This window comes from Lampris incognitus, chromosome 6 (genome assembly GCF_029633865.1).
Source record: "Lampris incognitus isolate fLamInc1 chromosome 6, fLamInc1.hap2, whole genome shotgun sequence".
Lineage (NCBI taxonomy): Eukaryota > Metazoa > Chordata > Actinopteri > Lampriformes > Lampridae > Lampris > Lampris incognitus.
Window position 1 is genome coordinate 10,472,102 of NC_079216.1, and position 15,462 is coordinate 10,487,563.

Below are 15,462 nucleotides of genomic sequence, written 5' to 3' on the forward strand. Positions count from 1 at the left end.
CTTATGCTTTTTTTCATCCTCCCCTTTTCTCCCCAATTGTATCCGGCCAATTACCCCACTCTTCCGAGCTGCTCCACGCCCTCTGCCGATCGGGGAGGGCTGCAGACTACCACATGCTTCCTCCAATACATGTGGAGTCGCCAGCCACTTCTTTCCACCAGACCGTGAGGAGTTTCACAAGGAGGATGTAGTGCGTAGGAGGATCATGCTATTCCCCCAGTCCCCCCCCCCCCTGAACAGGTGCCCCGACTGACCAGACGAGGCGCTAGTGCAGTGACCAGGACACATACCAACATCCTGCTTCCCACCCACAGACACGGCCAATTGTGTCTGTAGGGATGGTAACATAAGGATTCGAACCGCCAATCCCCGTGTTGGTAGGCAACGGAATAGACCGTTATACTACCCAGACGCCCCCACAAAGAGCTTACTCTTGGTGACAACGGCATGTTATGTTATCCGTCCGTCACAGCGACGAGGACCATCTAGTCATCCTGTGATGGATGACTGATGACTTGCGCAGTGATTAATGTGAGGAAGAGTTGCGCATCATCAACCCCACTCTCTCGCCCGAGACCCCAGTGGCAAGACTAGCGAGACGACTGGCAATGGAGACGGATGCAGATTTTTCCTCAGGGTTTCTTCCCGAAGCCTTTCCTGTAGATGAGTATACCCGCAAGGCAGCAGAGTTTTTAAATCAGAGTTTTCCTTCTCCTGCCTGACAAGGCTAACGAGCTTCAACTACCCGGGTTTGAAATCAGAGTTGTCCTTCTCCTAGATCGGCTGCCAACCAAGGCTAACGAGTCCAATCGACCCACCCGGTTATACTGCCGGGAACCCGGTTGCCACCGCAGCAGACTTCATAAAAAACAGGAGGTACCACAAGAAGGTGCTGCTGCGGACACATTTGCGTAGGAGCGGCCATATGCTAAGGACCTGATGGATCCGCGGCGTTCACTACACCAGGACGCGAGAGGCCACCGCACTGCTTTGCATTTCTTTGGCAAGTAGGACATCAGGCCCAATACTCGCCACCTCCCATGGCGACCCACAATCCCCTCGCCACCTACAATGGCATGTAAGGGTGGAAACGAGCAATCTTTCGAAACATCTAGTGAAAGTGCATCAAATACAGGAGGGAGAAGTGCACAGTTTTCGACTGCCTAACTCGTAGTTCATCTCTCGTTGCCCATCCCCACCTCAGGTATGTTATGTATGCTAGCTGCCTAGAGCCCACATGGAGTTAACTAAATTATTCAAACATGGATTAATGATTAAAGTAACGCCGTGTCCGGACATGAGTGAATAAAGCAATGTTAATTCCGTTCTTAATTTGTTTCGTTTTTTTCTCTTAAAAATTAACAAAAAGAACTGATAGGAGTATCGGATAGATAAAGCAGTATAGGTAAGAGTAGTAGTACCGTTAAAATCTTGACAATACCCATCGCTAACTGGATTAGGGATACCCATGAAAAAATGACTGATCCATATGTGTTGGTTGTTGTGTAACCATGTTGTATTGCCATCACTTCAGTGTAAAGCTCTGTGAAAATATGTGTTTTAGTTGTAATTGTACTGGCGAACATTGAACTGTATTATCCAGACCGCTTATCCTGCTCTCAGGGTCGCGGGGATGCTGGAGCCTATGAATATATATATATATATATAAAAAAAAAAAAAAGGTAACACGTTAGTATGGGGAACATAAAAAAACTTAATTACTAGTGAATTAGTAATGATCAAGATGTCACTTTAGTATGGGGAACATATTCTAAGTAACAAAAACTTAATTTACAGTAATTTAACACTATGAACACTTGTAGTTTTGTGTTTTGTTATGTAAGAACAGACCATATTCATTAAGTGTTAGTAAGGGAGAATAACTCTTCTTGTGGTACTACCACCTTATAAAGTCCAAACTAAGCAAAGCATATTGAGATGGTACTACTAATAAGCAATAATTCTGAGGTTATAGAGGGAAAACTCATAGTTAATGGCTTACTGGTTGTATAATAAGGCCATGCAGAATAAGGCATTAATGAGTACGTAATAATGACCAATTAAGAGCCAATATGTTGCTAATTTGCATGCTAATAACCACCTAATTAATGGTGACTACGTTCCCCATACTAAAGTGTTACCAAAAAAATACTTAAATGTGAATTTGAGTTGTTGGCTACTCACATTGTTAGGTTAAAGCGAGAAGGCATGTACTGTAATTTGCTCAACGAATATGAAAGTAAAACATTCATATGCAAATATTTAGTTGGGTGGCTGGAGAAAGGGAGGGATTGATGGATGGGTAAAGTGGATAGAGGGATTTTTGATATGGTTCAGGTGGAAGGAGGATAAGATTATGCCAAGTGTATCTGAATCTGCACATATGATTTGAAATATTGAAGTCGGCAGAACTTCCTTAGGAAAATGCTCTTGTGATTTGTATGCTTGATTTATTTGTGTTATATTAAACCTATAGTATTGATCTTCTTGGACAATACACTTAGCCCAAGACTATTTTAACAGCAGTGAAAAAAGATTAGCCCGATATGAGAAACGTACCATCCTAAAATTGCCAAAAAAGTAAAAACATCTCCACAAGGATACTTGCTGGTCAAAGAGTGAGAGCAGTGATATTGTATAAACCCACCTTAACTTAGTTTCTGCACCAGTTACAATGCTAATCTTACACTGTAGTTAATGCATCTACTTCACAAGTTTATTAAACATGGAAAAATATTATCCTTTATATTTGCTCATTTGGCAAATGCTTTTATCCAAAGTGACTTACAAGACAGTCGGTAATTGGCAAAGGAATCCAAGTGTTTTTCCAATTGGCGTCACAGTTGCCAGTTTAAACACGTCTACTCATATTGCTGTTGAACAGTCATTCTATATAAACGTTTTCTTCACCATTACGACTAAGGTGAAAATGTCAAAGTTCTAATAACTTCACTTTGCTCCCCCTTCCCTGAGTCTTGGAGAACCACAGAAAATGTTATTACACAACGCACCCCCCCCTCCCAGCCCTCACCCCATGCCTTCAATATCAAACAGCCGTGTCTAATCCTTCAACAGTCCCTATTGCATCGGTGTCGCTCTCCTTCCAGCACCTTCTTTCAATTTCCTCACCTGCTTTGGCCAAAGACTGAGGGAGCCAATTGGGATGCAGCACTCCTGCGCCTCATCTGCCATTAATTAACAGTGATGACGCCAAACAGGAACTCTCAGAGAGACACACCGCTTATCCCAACGGTTTGTTTTCAGTTTACACCCCCTGCTCTCCTGCTCCTCACAGGAGGAGAAATTGAAGGCATCTGTTGGTTCCAGGTCAGTCAGTCTGGGGAATCGGAGCATGCAGGGACATGTGTCCCGTTGAGTGAGTCAAGTTTATCAACACCCCCCTCCATTGAACCCCCCCCAGCATTAAAAGGAACGGTTTGAAAAGCTTTTGAGCACCATAACAAACTGTCTACTGTGAGGTGACTACAGGTCGGGTTGAATAGTGTAACGACCTTATCAACTTCAGTCAGAACAGCATGGTCTTTTAACCATCTAACCAAAAATCACAGAAGGGGAACTGAGTTGGCCTCAACCTACCAAATCACTTTACCCTTCTCCCATCACTTGAATTACTCTCAGTATCCCCTCTGGCTCTCAGCTTAGCTCTTAATTTTTTTTTACACTGCACATTTTGTCTTGTGTGATTTTTTTTTCTTCCCCTCAGCAATATTAAGTTATTGCTTGCAATCCTGGCAACCAGGTCATAGCCTAACGGAGCATCTTACATGAGGTAATGACATAGAAAACATGCCGTCTGCTGAATTGAGCAATATCACTGCTAAGGGATTTGTTAATTGCTGGTGCTTCACCTGGCTTGTCTTAACTTTTGGTATGTCGGATTATGATTTGATTCAGATCAAGACCAAAAACGGAGGAGGGGCTGTTTTAAGCAGCTTCTCTTGTTTCCTATAGTATTAGGACAGCAGGCAATATGGCAGCACATACCTCTATTTCCAAGTTACGGAATAGAGGAGGTGATAGTGAAGGAGTTACTAATGGCAGAAAAAAAAAGAAAAAAAAAGTCAAGCTTATCAAGGGCTTCTATCTTGTTTTAAAATGGTCAATCCGATGATTACAAAATGCCATATTTGACACTTATCCCAGCAGGTATTATTGGAGCAACAGTCATTCAGTCAACAGTCTGTGCTCTGCATGTTTAATCTTTATTTAAGTAAATGAAACATAACAAGGACACAGTTTGTCATGGATGTGTAGCAACAATGATTCTTGCATATCGAAAAATGGTATGACCCTGTCCATCCGTCCGCCCTTCCCCACAGATATGGAGTCATTAACTGTGTAAGTGATAGAGCGAGTGAGCTTAACCGGGTGCGAGTGAGTGAAAGAACATGCTACAGCAGATGCTTCACATCGAAAAACCTAATAAAACCATATAAATGCAAATCTTAATTATACCGACGTGTTCTTTGCCCCACTGACAGCCATCTTTGTACAACACGCTCCGCATCGAAATTGGCAACTGCTGGCCCCTCAGTGCCAATGTATAGCAGTTTCCACAATATTTCAACTGAAAGGTTGCTCCACCAATCTGTTTTAATGCGCTTCATGGCACTGAAGCCACGCTCGCAGGCAGCGGTGGATAGTGGGAGCACGAGGATCAGCTCAAACACCATCAGCAGGTTGGGGAAGCTCTGCAGCCTAACAGGGTCTGTTTAAAAAGTCTGCCCATACCTTGCTTTGTTGGACCTGGGGCAGCGCTTTGATCACCACTTTTCTGCTTGGCTACTCCTGGTGCCTTGCCTGATCCCTGTCACAGCCCATCGTATACAGGATGTCAGCAAAGTGGTCTGTGATGACACGCAGAGGGTCTGCTCCGTAGCTGGCCAGGTCTGCCTCCTCTGCAGGCCACTCTCTCGGGTCCAACAAACTCGCAGCTAGCTGCCTGAATAATCTTTTCACTCTCCACGTCCTTGAAATGGCTCCTCGTGCTTTTGATGACTGCGTCAAGGAGTTGGCTCTTCAATCTGTCAACATAAAATTTAATTTTAAATTATTTGTTTTAAAGGCAGGGACAATGTGCAATTAAAATGTCACGCATGAGGTGCCCCGGTGGCTCACTTGGTTGAGTGCGTACCGCATAAGGCTGAGTCCTTACTGCAGCGGCCTGAGTTTTGAGTTCAGCCTGGGCCCTTTGTTGCACGTCATCCTCTCTCCCCTGCCTTTCCTGTCTCTCTCTCTACTATCGCTAACCAATAAAGGCAGAAAATGCCAAAAAAATAATATTTAAAAAAAAAACGATACACAGTGAACATGATTGGGTGAGCCCTTTTATGAACAACAGGCTAATTGAACTATATCAACAAATGCTTTTAGTTTCCCTTTTCCCATTTGCTACCTGTCGAATCTATCCCTGCTCCCCTGGCTAATGCTCTGGAGCTGCACTGCATGGAACTGGCCTTCTGTGGAGTCCTGAAGAAAGCCTTTAAGGTTCTCTCCAGCTGCTGAGGGCATGCTTGTGAGCATGAGCAGTGCAGTCTCAAAGGCCTGTAAGACCTTGGGTAGAGTAACATTGTGCTCCTGAAGCGTCAGACGTAGACAGTGGGGAAAAAACTGACCAGCTCAAAACTTGTAGGATATCCTGTTCAGGAGGTAGCTATAGTCTTTCAAGATCTGGATACACTACTTGGCTCTCCCGATCATGTCTGCACAGGCAGAGCTGGAAAGAGCACACACCACAGTTATTCAATAATGAGAATACAACCCACAACAATGACTTGCCTGGTTTCAGTGGTGCTCTCCATATGTGCCAACACCACAGCATAGTCCTTCATGAGTATCTGAGGAGCTCTCTCCATATGCGGGAGCCACCTTGCTTCCCCAGATTGGTCGGCTTCCGGATCTTATGCTGGAGGACTCCATTTAGCGCTTTGAGCTCTCTTCAGACTTTGGGCGAATAGTGGTACTCTTTGTAGAGACCTTTGAGGAGCTCAGTCACCTGTATGAAGAGAAGGATAAATTAGTATAGTCAATAAAAGATCACATTAATTTCAAATTAATTCATACAGTAATACTTACTTTCTTCATTCTGTCATCCCTGTTTATGGCATCCATGGCTACCAATTCTAGTCCATGGGCAAAGCACTGGATGTTAATGAGGTGGGGGACTTCTTCCCAGAGTAGAGAACCCCCCCACGCCTTCCGACCATCACTGAGGCGCCATCGAATCCAAAGCCGACTAACTTCTGCTTCCACTCTGGGAGGCCTGACATAAACTCCCACAAGGTCACGGATGCTCACATCAGTGGCAGAGTCTGCCAGGACACTGAGGAACTTGGCAGCTCATAGGTCCTCCAGGAATGGTTCCCAAAGGTTGTCAAAAATGACCATGGAAAACCTTAAGAGAGACAAATAGATAGCTTTCATTAATCCTAATAGAATTCCTGGTCTGTCACTCACAACATTTATTCAAAATTCTTTCAGCCACCTTTGTTTGTAAATCATAGCTATACAACATAAGTTGACTAGACCTAAGCCCCCCCTCACCCCCACATACACTTCGCAAACCTTACACTCGCAATTAATTTTCTCCCTCCCCCCCTTTTTCTCCCCAGTTGTGCTTGGTCAATTGCCCCACTCTTCCGAGCCATCCTGGTCACTGCGCCACCCCCTCTGCCGACCCGGGAAGGGCTGCAGTCTACCACATGCCTCCTCTGGTACATGTGGAGTCGCCAGCCACTTCTTTTCACCCGACAGTGAGGAGTTTCACCAGGGGGACATAGTGTATGGGAAGATCATGCAGTTCCCCCCCAGTCCCCCCCCCCAAACAGACACCCCGACCAACCAGAGGAGGTGCTAGTACAGCGACCAGGACACGCACCCACATCTGGCTTCCCACCCGCAGACACAGCCAACTGTGTCTGTAGGGATGCCCGACCAAGCCGGAGGTAACACGGGGTTTCGAATCGGCGATTCCCGTGTTGCTAGGCAACGGAATAGAGCACCATGCTACCCGGACGCCACAATTCATTTTCTGAGGACAAAAATACAAAATCAACTTTTTCTGCATTTTAATAATTTATGAGTACCATGGATATATGGTGCTAATTGCCCATTACCTTTTCATGGTTGTGATGTGGTCGAATGATAAGCTTTTCATAACACCAGTTGTAGAATCAGTTTGGTCATTCACAAATATTTTTCTGGAAAACACAAAAATGCTAAACCCATAGAAAATTTACTGCGAGTGCACCTGATTGACAGAATGACAAATTGTCTAACATTAGATAGACACTTGCCTTCAGCAAGTCATGTTGGTGTGGCACTGCATACCCAGGTCAGTCCCATTCTTCTTGCAGAGCAATCACACTGGAGTACACAGTGAACAGCTGCATGTTTTTTTAAAGCATGATACGCTGTGGTGATCTTTAGCAATTACCTGACCTGCCTCAGTGTTCAGATTTCGTACAGGCACCGGCAAGACCCCAAAGGAGGGGTGGTTAGCAGCCCTCATAGCTGCCATGCAAACCAGACGTCGGCTCTTATGGCACTCCAGCGATGTTTTTCGGGAACTTAATGTGCCTTTGAAAAACGACCCCGTTTTATCCACCTTGCTCTCAAACTTCCAGCATACTGTGCAATACATAGTTGGAGTTTCGCCCACGTCCTCTGATCCAACCCAACGAAACTCCCGTTTCCAGGATAACTGAAATACTCTCTTGCGCTTCAGTTCATAAATTTTGTCTTTATCCGCCGCCATTTTCTCGTGAGTGACCGGTCAGACAGCTACGCATCACACGACTAGCCTACTCAAGTCTTGATTGGCCAAAGGCGCGGGCCAATAGTCTCCACTGCGTGCAAGGGGAGGGGCTATACTGTTTATCAGCGAACGAGAACATGATTTTATGATACGATGATGATCCCAAAATTATTTTTTTTTAAAAATGATTGAAACATTTATCTTTTTTTTTTTTTAACCACTTGCCCACTTGGGCAAGTGAGTTGCTAGATTTACTAGCCTGACGTGGGCATTTTACTTGCTCTGTGCAATTAAGCAATCCTTATTGTTGAACCATGCAGGCCCTTAAATAGCTATGGAAAACATTTTTTTTAGAAAAGCTTTGGAAACGTAGTTTTTTTTTTTTTACTTTTCAGTAAGTAGACAATCTTCGAATTTGCTCTAAAATTGGTAATTAAGGTTTGTATGTGTTGTCCATCCTTGTGTGCATACGCACACATAGACTTGGTAATTTGTATTGGGCTGTGCTTGTGCATACAGATTGAATGCTGCAGGCAGCACTGAGTAACGGTGTATAAATTGCATTCGTCTTCTGTCTCACTGTCCAATCAGCCCCAAAACAAACACTGGTTGTCTGCCATGTGGAGCTACAATTGATGTTATGCAGGTGAAACGCATTGTAATAATAATTATCATGGGGCATCTGTGTCTCTGATAATATTGGCTGCATACTAAGAAATTCATTCAGATTTAGTATACAACCGGGCTCTTGCAGACACAAAATCTGTATACTACACGGTGTAAAAGCACTACATACTCATTTTATGTCACAGTAAAATGACTGACTGACTCCCCGTGATTTTGCCATGTGATGCTGCAGGCGGGTGAAGGAAACAATTAAATGGGAGATCAGCATTTGGTCAATTCCTGATGGAGCCGGCTTGAGTGAGAGCTAGATGCTGAAAGGAGAAATGCTTGAGTGAGTGATCAAGGCCAGCACACGGAGAAACATAGCCAAGATGTTGCCATTCCCCTGGATTTATTTACCCCGAGCCACTGCAGACACAAACCAGTCTGGTTTCCACAAACAAACACATTACGCACATAAACAACCCCACATACACACACACTGCCCATATGATGGCATACTGTAGAATGGGGACATACAAATCGGCAAACAGCTGATCACTTACACAAAGTTGCTGAGACAGTCAGGGCATACTCGGGGATAGTAAAGCCACAGGCATGTGCTCGCTTACATAAACATGTACACACGTATGTTGCAGTTCTCAATCATTGGTAGAACAAAACAGGAAGTGAGTGGATAGCCGTCGGACTTGCCAGTGCTCTTATCAGGATCGGAGAAAATTCCTTTGAGGTCACATAGCCCCATAAGGACTGCAGCACTTCCTGATGCCAGATAAGAAGTATCGATCTCCATCTGTGGGCGTACGTCCACATTACCTCACTCATTTGTTTGTTTATTTATTAGGTTATTAATGTGATAAGACGCTGAAGACAGTTGCGGTTAATATGATCTCACTGATTTTGCCCAATATTGCGGTGTTGATAACCAGTTGCAGTTGTTGGTTTTGACAAATGGGAACCCAATTCATATATGCCTATACCATTTTGTATCAACGTCTCCATTAACCTCACGATGCTCACAGCATTTTGAGATTTCCTTTTTTTTTTTATTTAGATTTTATTTCTAAAGGGAAAAAAATCTCCCATGTGTGCTTATGTACAAATATTGTATTTCTACAATGGGAATAGAAACTGATACACAGTAGGACAGTCCTTTACCTCATAAAATAAAATTTGAATCCAGAGCAACTAGAATTATCAAAAGTCAAATAGAATAAAATCTTAATCATTATTTTGGTCATTAATGAGTTCAATATAGACCAAGTGTATTATTGTGCAAATGGATCTGCTCTGAGAGAACAGAACGGTGCAGTCTGCACACAATCTTAACTATAGACCAAACAAAAAGCTTGCATAGTTTTCCCACTTCAGATATTTAATTTACAAATGGACAAAAGATGTGGGAGCCATCTGATCCTGTATTGGTAAAGGATAAGAGGGTAGCTTGTGGGCTACAGCATACCAATGTGTTGAGCATTAAAAGGCTGGAGGCATACCGCTACAAAGACGATTCACAAGTAACTTATCGGCTACCGCATCTTTGAAATTGATGTTAATTTTATTTTTAATTAAAGCATAAGTTACTATAGCATGAAATTACATATTTTTGATTTATTTAAATTCAAAATAATTCAAAAGTGATGCATTTTCCTGTTCGAAGTATGACTTTAGGATTTGAACACTGGATCTTTTTTTTTTTTAACTTGGAAGCAGATTTGAGTTTTGATCTTACAGCCCTAATACTAATTCACAATTCTACACAACCGTCTTACTTTATTGAACTCATTTGTAATTCAGCTTCCAAACCAACCAACGCTGACATAATGAGCACAAGATGATTTATTGACTGTTGATTGTTGGAATTGCTTTGTTAAAAGAAAGAGGATGGAAAAACAAAACCATTATAAGGTTCTGGTTTTAAAAACAAAACCACAAAAAAAAGAAAAGAAAAAGAAACTACTTCAAAACCTCTTCTCAAAACAAATGTAAATGGCCTGCAGAAAAATATAGTTTCTCTGCTAGCTTAATGACACTCAACATTTCCATTTCTGCAGACCAACACACTGTGCTCATGGCTGGCTGTAAAGCATGTGCTAGCGAGGACAAGATCGTCCACTGTGTGGAGCTGCTGCTGTCCAGAAATGCAGATCCCAATGCACCAGACAGGTAAAGACATGATTCATGTCAAACACATCAAAAAACATCAGCAATAACACATAACGTACAAGCTGTCATGGACGTAGGCCAGTGGTATTCAACCCTGTGCTGTGGAAGGCTATTGTGTATGCAGGTTTTCTTTCCAATACTACACTAACTGGTTTCACTAATTAGCCTCCCACCTCTGGTTGAAGGTGTGCTAATTGGTGAAATTAGCAAACATTAGCTGTATCCTTTGGGTCACATAGCAGGCAAAGACCTGCAAAGGTGGAGTTGGCGGCCACAATCAAGTATAAGCAGTTACGGCTGCTAAACAAAACATGGCACATCAAGTGAGAGTCGATGACGTGGTAGTGACACTCATTGCAAAGACCTTAGGTGACACGGTGGCCCAGTGGTTAGCGCTGTCGCCTCACAGCAAGAAGGTCCTGGGTTTGAACTCCAGGGTTGTCCAACCTTGGGGGGTCATCCCAGGTCATCCTCTGTGTGGAGTTTGCATGTTTTCCCTGTGTCTGCGGTGAGTTTTCTGCGGGTGCTCTGGTTTCTCCCACCATCAAAAGAAACATGCATGTTAGGGTTTATACTCCTGTCTGTGCCCCTGACCAAGGCAATGGGAAAAGAATTGGAGTTGGTCCCAGGGCACAGCATCAAGGTGGCAGCCCACTGCTCCAGGCTACACAGATCACAGCTAGGATGGGTTAATTCGCAGCAATTGAATTTCCCCAAGGGGATTAATAAAGGAAACTTAATTAATTAATTAATTAATTAAATTGTGATGCGGTACATGAGTTTGGAGAGGTTCTTAAAAAGCCTCTGACTTAACTGAAGAGCAGGCCTTGACCGATTTGGTCTTTAATTCTGCCCAGTGCCACCAAAATTATTAATTGGTTGCACCCATACAATTCAGAATGAGAATCAGAATCATGTTTATTGGCCATGTAGGTTTGCGCAAACATGGAATTTGACTCCGGTTTCGTGGCTCTCTCAGTGTACTTTGCATAGAATAACAACACCACAACACAACAATCTTCAGATGTATACACAAGGATATACAGGTGAAATAAGAGGTGAAAAGGTGCATTGGTGCAGAGACTATATATCAGAGCTGCTGAACTAGATGTTAGTGGGTTACTTACATACATGCCTGAGGTAGATGTATACATGGCAGAGTGTACCAGTATACGTACAATGTACAGTACAGTATATAAAAAATGGTTGGATTTATTGACAGTGTTAAGCATTCATTTGAATGACAGCCCACGGAAAGAAACTGTTTTTATATCGGGTTGTTTTGGGGTACAGTGCTCTGTAGTGCCTGCCAGAGGGGAGGAGTTGGCACAGGTTGTGACCAGGGTGTGATGGGTCTGCACAGATGTTGCCTGCCCGTTTACAGAGTCTGGAGGTGTGTAAGTCCTCAGTGGAGGGCAGGTTGGCGCCAATAATTTTTCTCTGCAGACTTAATTGTCCATTGTAGTCTGTCCCCGTCGTGTTTGGTGGCCGAACCAAACCAGACAGTGATGGATGTGCAATACGACTTAAAAAAAAGTATATAAAATCAGTCAAACGGTTGGCTGATTTTGTTTGCATTATTTTATCATTCTGCTTTGGAATACGTACTATGGGCGTTCATTTCTCAGTCTCATGCTCCCTCTGAGCTCATAATGACATTGTCCATGCGCAAACAGGAAGCCAACTAGAGCTTGCAGATTGTCACTCTCTGTGAAAGGAGACGTGTCCACTCACGATGAAGCATATACCTACAATAGACTTGTTTTTCAGTAAGAAGCACAACCTCATCTACCACCTAGTACTTCTACGATGCCTATGCCACCTTTGTCTCTCGAGGGCAACATTTGAGCAGACCCAGCAGAAGAAGGCATTTCTGACCCAGAAGAACAGGCACAGCCGGCAGAAGAATCAGTGAAGGAAACTGAGCAGCCACCTCCAATTAAAAAGCCCAAAAAAGTGATATACCTTTCAGCCCGAGCGGCTTGAAGAAATTACCTGGCTGTGTTCATGTGCGGACCGACAGGCGCAGGCAACTCAAAATTTGTGTCTGTCTGCAGCTACAGTTTCAACACAAGACCTTTGAACTTCATAACAAAAGCCAAAAGCACATGCAGTGAGCTGCCCCCCCCCCCCAGGGGCATTTTGGCACCAAGAAGTGGCAAACAGATTTCATAATGAGTTAGAGAAAATTACATTTAACACAGAAAACAATATCGCCAAAGAAGAAATGCCATTCATAAAATCATAAGTTAAAACACAAATACTGCCAAACAGGTTGGTTGACTGTAAATCCGGCATAATGTAATGATGCAGTCTATATGCAATTCCATCGGGTCGGTGCTGTTTTTGTACGGGAGTTGAAGGGATGCAAACTCAGATGTTATCACTCAGTTATGCTTTGCAACCATATTTTACAAGTGCCACTAACTGAAAAACCTAGTGGCACCGGTGTAAAGTGTTAGTCTGAAACCGGGAAGAGAGGCTAAAGAAAAGCACAGGAACCATTTTGATGCATTTGACCCCTGATTGTTTACCATCAGGAGATCCCTACCTTGTCATGGAGGCTATGGTTTTTGTGGGCTTTTTATTGCTTCTGTTTCAGAGCAGTCAGGTCTGGGAGCCTGGTGCTTGAAAGCCCTGTTAAAAACTGAGTGCCAAGTCTGTCTAGTGACTACGTTATTGTCTGATCTGGCTCTGATAAACTAGTGCACCTCTTGCTTTATTATGTTCCCTATGTTGGTTTCCGTTTCAGTTGGCTGCCATGTGGTGGGATTGTGTGCCACAGCATTACATGCTTTGTGTGTATTTGTGCATGTTGTTTGGAATGTCCTGTTATGGCATGTGCCTGTGTACGTTGCTGTCAGACAGACAAACAAACAGGCAGAATGTAAGCAGAGGTTTGGGGGGTGCTCAACAAGACAGAATCGAGCAGGAATGAAAATTACCACATGTAAGGCTGATACCTTTTTTTCTGCTGTACATGAATCAACATTGCAAGAATCTCACTTTGTGTGCAAAATAGATTCATGAATGTTGCTGTTGTAACTGCTTGTGGTCATTGAAGAAATTATATGCATAATTCCCAATTATTTTTAAGACCTCAGAATTTGGAGGAGGATGTAAAGGTCACATTGGGGATGGGGGTATAAAATGATCTGACTAGCACATTTTCAGAAGCCAAGCACTAGCAACAGTTGCTTGTAAAGTGTACGTTTGTTGATCCTACCCCACAGACAGGCAGTCATACCATTCACATGAAGCGCTAGTTATTAGTAAATTTGTATTTTGGAGAGAGAGAGAGATGTTTCTTAAACCAGCGTTGGTTCTCTTGCATGTGAACTGCAAAATAGTGAGGCTGGTACAGTCTGAGCAGTCAGTCCAATCTCAGAGAAGTGAAAACTTTAGTGAGCAGTCAGTTGAATGGCAGCCAGGCTGAAAACACAATGGAAGCAATAGAACTGCTGGCTACTTACTATCCACTGTCTGTGGGTGTGTCATCTTGTTGGTAGAGGTATGTTTTTTTTTTAATGCCCTGTCAAAATAAATTAAATGACTCAAAAGAGCTTGTGTAAGATTAACAACCAAGGTAAGACAGATATTTATGGCAAGTGGACAAGATAATTTTGTTCATTATTTTAACACACCAGGAACACTGACAGTTTTTGCACTTTCCACAAGTGTTTCTTTTGTCTGTCTCTGAACATCGGTAGAACTGAGTCATATGGTTAACAAAAACCCAACATGGTTAATCAGCTTCTCCTCTGTGTTGTTGGAAAAATGCAAGCTGATTTGCACTGGGGGAAAAATGTCACAGCAGAAATTTCTCTGAAATCCCATTTTGGTTCCTGCTATGCACATTTTTATTGCAGGGGGATCAAAGTTTCAGCTTTTGGTTTCCATTTTTTTGTTGCCGCACCACCAGCTTGCCTTGTGTGCTGCAAGTTATCCCATGCAATTAGTGACCTCTCATTCAAGATGAATGCAAGTGTGGGTAGCTGCATCCCTGCAGTAATGGGTGTGTTGGGAGAAGTGAATGTGTCAGTCGTTTCCATTGGGACTATAGATTGTGCAAAAAAATATGGAAATAGTGCCTGGGACATCACCTATTGGTTTCTGAAGGGGCATTTCGAAGTTTAAGTTAAGCTTTACGCTCGCCACCATGTCATTTGTAGGAGCAAAAACAAAATCCAAATTTTGGCAACAGGGTGGACGATGGGTGGTGCTGGGGTGGGACCTCGTTGTCAGACAGGCTGAAAGACCTGTCAGTAAAGGCAGACATGCCCTCAACATGGAATCCTTAATATTGTGGCAAACGTGGAAGTAAGGACAAAGGTAACCTTTCAGTCTCCTTTATTGAACTCACGCAGAGACGGGAACTTAAAAGAAATGTGAAACAATACATGGGGGTCATCTACCTGAACAACAATGTTGATCATGGTCCTTGCGGCCATGGACAACAAAGTAGTCCATGGCCACAAGGACGTAGCCATTTCCGTTGTCTGTGGTGGGAAATGGGCCAAAGAAGTCCACACCGACCCAATTCATGGGGGCCCCCACGTGGTATTGTTGTAGAGGGGCATGGGAGTGTCTGGTTGGTCCTTTCTTGGCGGTACAGGCATCACAACAGTGCACAAAAAGTTCAGTGTCGTGCCTGCATCCGACCCAGTAGAACCGTTGGCGCAGTTTGTTCAGCGTCTTGGCCATCCCACAGTGACCCGCCCCCACCGAGCCGTGGGCCGCCCATAGCACTCGTTGGCACCAGTCATTGGGCACCAGTAACTGCTACACACTTCTTCCCTGGCCCGGCACTTGCCAGACCCGGTACAACAGTCCATCACGCCGGGCCAAGGTGGCCCACTGGGAAAAGTAGGCCTTGGTCTCCACCGACATGG

At 43.6% G+C, this 15,462-nt stretch overlaps 1 protein-coding gene across 1 annotated transcript in view; it reads left to right on the plus strand.

Moving 5' to 3' along the window:
• The window catches only part of asz1 (ankyrin repeat, SAM and basic leucine zipper domain containing 1), a 63,961-nt gene that overhangs the window by 6,721 nt on the left and 41,778 nt on the right, over positions 1–15,462 (plus strand). The window contains exon 5 of the mRNA XM_056281736.1: positions 10,459–10,570. Coding sequence (XP_056137711.1) covers positions 10,459–10,570 — 112 coding nt within the window. The remainder of the gene's footprint in view (positions 1–10,458; positions 10,571–15,462) is intronic.